Source organism: Egretta garzetta, unplaced genomic scaffold (assembly GCF_000687185.1).
Source record: "Egretta garzetta isolate BGI_Z169 unplaced genomic scaffold, ASM68718v1 scaffold204, whole genome shotgun sequence".
NCBI classification, from domain to species: Eukaryota; Metazoa; Chordata; class Aves; order Pelecaniformes; family Ardeidae; genus Egretta; species Egretta garzetta.
This window is the reverse complement of record NW_009259424.1, coordinates 1,019,891-1,028,168: the sequence shown is the minus strand read 5'-3', so window position 1 is coordinate 1,028,168 and position 8,278 is coordinate 1,019,891. Positions and strand designations below refer to the sequence as shown.

At 38.0% G+C, this 8,278-nt stretch overlaps 1 protein-coding gene across 1 annotated transcript in view; it reads left to right on the top strand.

The window, feature by feature from the left end:
* The window catches only part of MYPN (myopalladin), a 47,562-nt gene extending 42,197 nt beyond the window's left edge, over window positions 1-5,365 (top strand). Inside the window, exons 17-19 of the mRNA XM_009636996.2 lie at window positions 542-707; window positions 2,933-3,066; window positions 5,196-5,365. Coding sequence (XP_009635291.1) covers window positions 542-707; window positions 2,933-3,066; window positions 5,196-5,365 — 470 coding nt within the window. The remainder of the gene's footprint in view (window positions 1-541; window positions 708-2,932; window positions 3,067-5,195) is intronic.
* The last annotated feature ends 2,913 nt before the right edge of the window (window positions 5,366-8,278 follow it).

The window sequence follows — 8,278 nt, the reverse complement described above, 5'->3', positions numbered from 1 at the left end:
GTTAATCCACTGATAGTAGGAGAGTGCAACAACTGTAAAAGTCATCTGATGGAGGGAAATGGACCTGGTGCTCAGTCAATAGGTGCACTCCTGTTATTTACAAAGAATTCTGACGCATCACCACTTTACCTCTCTTGTCTTGGCAACATGACATTCTGAATTTTCTCCCCAGAAAATGCTTAGGGTGAGAATTGATAATATATACTGAGCTCTCCTAGATTTCAGTCACAATTTTATTAGTTTAAAAATATAAGATACTGAAATTCTTCAATCTGGCATTACTTTCCTGCAATAGCGGTATGTTTAGACCCATTAGATATACATACATTCTTTTATGAACATCAGTTGTGCCTATTATTTTCTTTATGTTCCCTTAGAGAGGCTATGTCATGACATTTCACTTTCCTTCCAATATCCCATTAAAAATTCACAACCTATTTTGATATCACAAGAATAATTTTTGGTTGTGTTCTTCCATACTGTTCAAAGCAAAACAAAGAATAAAATATCTGTTGTTCAATAACTCTTTTTCTTTTTCCAGCAAAGGAAGTAAAAAAAGCCCCCATGTTTTTGGAGAAGCTTCAGAACTGTGGTGTTCCTGAAGGGTACCCCGTCAGATTAGAGTGCAGAGTTGTGGGAATGCCACCTCCCATATTTTACTGGAAGAAGGATAATGAGACCATCCCATCAAACAGAGAGAGGATGAGGTACTGTACCATCATACCCATGCTTGGAGTTTCTTGTGGCTGAACCAATTGTTCCCATGAAAACCTGTGTGATGAGTACAGGTGACATTCTTCTTAAAACAACTACTTTTACCCACGTAAAGTTTTAGAAAGCTGGCCTCAGTGTAAGGTGAACAATAGCCATTTCCTTGGTTCATAATAAAGGCATGAAGCATAACGTCCCACTGCTTCAGAGAGTGGTGATAGGCTTTTCGGGGCACAGGCCTGATATAGCACATGCATCTTCTTATCAAAGATACTATGGTATTTTAATGCATTTTAGCACCTTATTCTCTCTCTAAACTATTTTTTCCTCAGCTTAGTTCTAACTATGAATGAATTCAAACTCAGAACAGTAGGAACATGGTTTTGAATGCCCCAGAGCATGAGGTGATAAGAGAGTTTAGCATATCAGATACAGGGGCTGATAACAAAGTTTGGTCACAAACATAGGCAAAGACTCTAATCCGTGCTTACAAAATACAACGTTTGCATTGAGCTCCTGCATTCAAATGCATCACTATTTTTTAGGCTTTTCAAAAGAAAAGCTGATGAAATAATGTGCCTGACTGTGATTAATGAGAAATTAATTGCTCTCATTTATTTTTAAAAGATTTCTACTTCAGCAGAAATCTGATTTTTAATATTTTATTTCACTTGGCTCCAACTAATGATTTGATGCATTCACTGGATCTCTGATATCAACTTCAAGAAGTACTACATTTGCACATGCCTACCCTGCAGGCTGTCTGTAAAGAGAACTGGCTCCACAGCAGCACTTGTTATGAATGCACACCTATCATGAGGGAAAGCTTACTTGAAAAAATCTTTCAGTGGTCTCCCTGTCCCCACTCAGAGACTGCTGTCCCTCTCCAAACAGCACAGCTGACTCTGATATTCTATAGCCTGTAATCTTTATTCCTCTGCCTCTAGGCAGATTACTCAAGGATTTATTTCAAGTACTGGTACTTTCACAGGAATTATGGTTATACACATGCGAACACTGTAATGAATGTAAAATGAACAACTGTACCAAAATGCCTCATTTCCAGTTGTTTCACAGAAGCTTAGAAACCAAGTTTTTGCTTCAGCTCAGCAGAAGAATGACTAAGGGAAACCTCCCACACCTGACAATGCCAAGAGCTAACATCAGGCTTGCAACATCTCTGCTATTTCAACCAGTCATGACCATACTGCCTGTCCTCAAGGCTTCCAGTGGTTCTGCAAAGATCCACGTGACAGATGCAGCATTGTCTTTATTTGTCCCTATCTTGCCTCACTATTATCTTCCTGCCTGAAGCCAAGAGACCTTTTTTTCTATCATGATATGGACACACTTGAGCTTCTATGCTACCATGCCCCCAGCAACAGGCAAATTGCATAGTGCAGGCAGCAAAAGGTGAATGTTTCCTTTTTCACTAGAGCTGTCGGAAGCACAAAATGTCCTCTTGACCTCAAATTCTGCAGTTTGAGGTTTCATTCCAGTTCATAGGGAAACAAAATCTCAAATTTCAGAACTTCCTGCAACTTCAAGTATTCGGATGTGCTCATCTCCCACCTCTTCGTTTATAATGAGGGAAACACTTGGGTTGATAAAAAGGACCAACCACAGCCTAGAGAGCAGAGAAGCCTCAGTTCTCTGATACACTAGTGAATTGGTTTTGCTGGAAGTTGCAGCCAGAAAGTCTTGGATCACTGAAGAGCAAAGGAAGCAGGCTTCTTCTAGAGTGTTGGCCAAACAGATCTTTATGATCTTGCCAATCGGGCATTTTCTTATGGAAAAGGGTGCCACAAGAAAGTTTCTGACTTCCTCTGGTTAGCATGGTGAAAAATATCACAACTTTGTACCAATGTTCTTGGTACTTTGTTATGTTATTCTTCCAGCTTTTGAACTAGGAAAAAATAAAATATGACCATGCAGCAGCTTTGTTAATTCCAACATTAACACATACAGAGCAACAATTCGGCTCACACTGTCACACCATGACTCTGCACAGCTAAGAGGAGCAAGAACAGATTTCAGCTATTCTGATTCCTGGTTGAGGCCATACTGAAAGCAACTCTATCGACTAAAAATGTCTTGGACTGCTACTTTTTTGAGAATAGAAGTTACAATTTGTCTATGTCATAGTTAATGTACATATTGTAAAATCTCAAAGATGATATGCTCTTGAGAAATACTAATTCCAAAACACTTGTTTTCTCAGCATGCATCAAGATACAACAGGGTACGCCTGCCTCCTGATTCAACCTGCCAGGAAAGCAGATGCTGGCTGGTATACCTTGTCTGCAAAAAACGAAGCTGGTATTGTCTCTTGTACTGCTAGACTTGACATATATGGTAGGTATTGGCTAGCAAATAAAACATATTATAACTTTTTTTCTTTGACTGGTCCCAGCCCTCACCTAGTTCTTAGTCTGTAAATTGCTGGGTTTGATGTGGATTAGAAATTAGTGTCACAGCATGGCCACAGCTTAATATGGCCACCAGGAGGAGGTGTAACCAGCTAAATGTCCAAATTAGCTCTCCTGCACCAGTTTAAAGTCAGGTAAAGAACAAAAACAGAGGAGGGGTTTTGCACAGCATTCTCTACTCCCATTTTCCACCTTCCAAATGCCCTAGACACATAAACATATAATAAACATGTATTCAAGTTGAACTTTAACTCTGTTCCCTCTGGCACAGGCTGTAGCCTGTGCTACAGCCCTGACCTGAGATGGAACAATAAATTGCACGCAAGAAAGCAGAGCCCTTCTTCTACGGAGCATGTATGATGCAAACTGTGCCTGATAATAACTAGTGGAGGCTAGTTTGCATCTAATATGTTTGTCTAGGACTCAGAAGGCAACAGCCCAGTTCAAAAACTACAGTACACCATTTAATTATTCTGTATCTATGCAAGATGTCATAGCTAAGACAATTTATCTAGAGCAAGAGAGCACTTTGATCACTTAAGCAGCATAATAAAAGAGAAAACACATTCCACAAACTATTGGATTATGGCCATACCCTCAAAGGAAAAAAAACCCCACCATGTTTTCAACCTTGTATTTCTCATTTAAAAAAACCCTAAACAATTATCAGGGATAACCATAAGTCACCGGTGCATTTCTGTCAGTTTTCCGCCACCTTGTGGTGATATAGGCGATAGTAATGCAATGTTCAAGAGAGGGCTGGTGAGAGTCTGATTCAAAAAAGGTCACAAAAAGTGAAAAATAATTCCTTAGGTATCTAAATGTTGCAAGACATAAATTAAATTTTCATATAAAGGATGAAAGGTACAAACGGGAAAAAGATGAAAAGTAAGAAATGCTTCCTGATTCCAACCATATTTTCCAAAGACTCTGCAAGTCTTATACACCAAAGTGAGCATCAGAAATAATTTTAATTTGTGCTATGGGTTTTCTTTGTGAATGGATGGGGTTGGGGGATTGAAAGTGCGGTCTGATATTGGCAATTCCATGTGCAAAAAAAAAGGAGTACATTAAATAATGAGTGTATTGTTCAACTAGAAACAGACTGGGGGCTGCAAGAAAAAAGGAGGCTCTTTTTCAAATATTTCCAGATAGACAGGGTCAAAGTTCAGCATGGAAAGATACTGAACATTTCCTATCAATGCTTAACATGTGACTGTAGGCCTCCCGCGCTAAGCTATGCTCAGAGTATTGTTGCCTCAACTTCTACCTTTTCATTCTAATTGCTGACAGATATGTTTGTCCAGTTTGGGTGCAGACTTGGAGGGTTTTATAGATAAATACCAGCAAATATAGTATCAATTTTCCCTTTCTGGAGTGTTTTAAGAATGACAACTGTTAAATGTTATATAATGGCTAAATAGTCTTACAAAATAGTAACGGTATTTGTCCCTATGGGAACATGTTGAGTGTTACTTTTAAATTACTGAGTACGTGTCCTTGGATTACATTTCTTTCAGTATCTTCTAACAAGTCTAGGAAATGCGTTACTAGTTGCAAGTAGTAGAGGGAAATAAAAATTGTAATCACTTCTTTAAATAAATTCCCTATATTATTACTTTGAAGTTAAATAGCACCAAAAAAAGTATCAGAAAGAAAAGTCTCCCAGAGGATGGAGTACTACAAAATCAGATCCAAGTCTGGTTTGTTCATCTCTGTTCATGCTATGGTATGTTTTTAGTTTTGATTGCAAGAGCTTTGGAGAAGGCTCCAAAGATTAAAAGATTAAATTTTGGACTTAGTGAAATCCACGTAAACGTTGCCATTGAACTGAACAGGGATGGAATTCCACCTGTGGACTTCAATAAAAATACTCAACACATAAACTACATAAGCGATAATATTTGAAGGAACAGACCCTAAAACAGGGAACAACAATGCTGTGCTCTTCAAGGATGTTGGAAGCAACTTCTCAGTTGTGTGCATTGATTTCTGTTGTCTCATCACTAACTTAATTAGAGGTTTATACAGCCTATTCTGTTTCTGTTGCTTCAGCTCAGTGGCACCGTCAAATTCCGCAACCCATAAAGCTTCGACCTGGTGGCAGCCGGTATGCAAACCTTACCGGTCAAGGACTCGACATTTTTTCTACCTTCCCAACCACTGAAAGCCCTATCCTGTTTTCAGCCCCAACCCAAAAGGTGGTGGAGAGTGAAGAACTTTGAAAAACAAACAAACTATTGTTCCAGCAACACCTGCAGAGATCCTAGAACTGTGGGGGGAAAATTAAAAAAAAAAAAAAAAAAAAAGAGGTACAAGTCAAGATGCTCAAGGTTTACAAGCAACTTGTTTGTAATTAAGTGTACTGCTGCTGCAAATGTTGCAAGTAACATATCATACAAGACTTCTGCATATTATTTTACTGCAGGGTAATTGTGGTATGGAGTGTTGTGCAATAAATTCAGTACTGTGTAGTTTGCTAAGAATTACATAGTAAACATAGTTTTCAGCACTTAAAAGCCAATACCACTTTTACTGCTTGAATTAAAGCTACTGTACTGTAGCAAGCCATGTTAAGGATTGATGATGTTTAGCTGGAATACTGCCAGTGAAAACATTGACATTACAGTAACAACAATCCTGAATGAGGGTAAACAACATGACTTTGAATGTAATTCTAAAAAAACATGCCAGATAATCACAAAGCACAAGTTAAAGGGAAAAGATGTAACACATTTTTATATATTATTATGCCAAATAATCTTAGAATTTTTGAACTCAAGACTAGATAAATATAGTGTTTCATGTAGGTACAGCTGTATACCCTATATATTTATATTTGTGTGTGTGTGTACTCCATGAACTGTGTACTCATGGTGTAAGGATTCATAAAGGTACAGGGCACGTGCATAGGATGCTGACATAGGAAACCAAAATTCCTGTTGTCTGAAGCATGTTCTCTAGAGCCCATAGCTGAAACTGTTTTCCAGATGTGCTTCATATTTTTTTCTTTATTATGATAGTATTCTCTGTCTTTAAACACAGATGATATCAAGCTTGTAACTTCACCGTTTTTAAATATCAGTCTCTTTTTCCTAATTTTTAATGTGACTAAAAGAAAAGTGCATCTACCATCTAGCTCATTTTTTAACTAACTGAAAAGGAATTATGATCTGGTGAAATTTAAATTTGCACCATCATTCAGGAAATAATCACAAGTGTGGTGTCTACTATAAGGACAGAGAAAATTCTGTTAATACGCAAAAGTTATGAAGTTAAGCGACAGGTGCAAAGAGCTAAAAAACCTACTGTAACTATTAGTAATAAATAAAGCAATTCAATGAAAGTATAACAGAAGAAGTTAAGTGACAACACTTAATGATTGATTTTAGTATATTTAGCATCCATACAGTTGTATTAATACCTCTCAGCACTTAGAACCTGTGAATATCTAAGATTATTTCCTGCATCTTTAAATTATTGCTAACCCTCTTCTTTGGACATTGTTTTCATGCAGTTCTTTACTTACTGCTTCCAACATGGGTGGAGAATGCAACAAAGTTCTGATGAAAGTCACAGAAATTAAAAGAAAGATTAACAGATACTTTCATTTTAGACCTTATTTGGATTTTTTTCAAAGTTAAAAATGTAACTTTAAAAAATTACATATGCAAAGAAAACAACAAGGAGTTACCTTAAGAGCAAAAGGATACTGGATATAGCCAGAGACTGAGAAAGAGAGAGCCTTTCGTTGGGTTTCCTATAAATACCACTTATGTTGTCTGTAACTGTTGGTTCCCTAAGGGTTTAGAGGAAGGGGATTTCATGTATTCTCCCACTTCCCACCTGAGTGAAGACCATAAAACAAAACCATCACTACAACTTTCATGCTTTTGTCAGAAATCTCAGGCGATTCACCCCAGACTGAACAGACCAGGAAGCTAAAATACATTCTTATCCTGAGAGACAAAAGGAGGTGCAGGTTATTTCAGTGGGAAAGCAGAAATACCAGTTGTTTCCTGTGTTGTACCTGCTCCCTGGCAAACAAAATAAAACTAATAGCTATTAAAAGTGATGTTCTGATTGAAGTGACTTTAGTTATGGGGTGCCTAACCTAAGACACATTGTGGGTCTGATTTTCCAGGACAGAGAACCTACTGCTCCCCTTATCTTCTCTTGTTCTTAGGATGGCTTAGGGATTCCAAAACTAAACCTAGACTGAGTCAGAGTTGGGCAACCCCAAAATTTAAAGCTTCTCATGCTAATAACCACTCTTGGGAAAATAATCCAAGGAAAGTTATTGGATTTTGCTTACTTAATTCAGTGCTGTTGGGAAGTGGGACGAGAGAAAATTAAGACACAAAAGATCAAATTCTGCTCCCATCTGCAGCCCCGGTCTTCCCATTATTTCATGCCAGAACTGAAGAGTAGGTTTTGATCCAAAGTATTCCAAGCTGCATATTAGCCATCCGGCTTAATACCTAGTAGAAGCCTAGCAACTGTCTGCTTAGAACTCCCCTGTGGCCCTCTTGGCTGGCCTTGAGTGAGGGGCTGGACCAGGTCCTGAGGTTCCTTCAGAACGTCATCACTCTATACTTCCTGAATTATTTTACTTTCCACTGCCTGTCTGAATACCCTATGTGGATTAAGTTACCTATTGACTGAGTAGAAACTAAGAATTCAAGCAAGCACAAACTTTTCCTTTTTGACTGGGATATACCCTATTAGGCAATTCTAACTACTAGAGTGATCACTTTAATCAGAGTTCTTTATGTAGTTTAGGAGAAAGGAACACTAGTACTTACTATTGGCAAATATCTGGTTACCAGTGCTGGAATTGTACTTGTTAATATTACCGACAGGAGTAGTGGTTCTCACATTTTACAACATCAGACAACACACCCAAAAACTCAGCATGTATTAAAATGCAAAGTGCACAGAGAAAACATGTAAACCTTATCTCTTCAACCTTTTCTCCGTGATTTCAGTGGAATGTCTCCAATCTTACATCATTATAACCTGAATTGACAACTTGAGGATTAAGTGGTACCATGTTTTTTAAAATGTACCTTCAGTTCTTTGGAACTGGGAGGACAAGAAGCTACTGCTGAAAGACTTTTCCCAAAAATCTGTGTAAG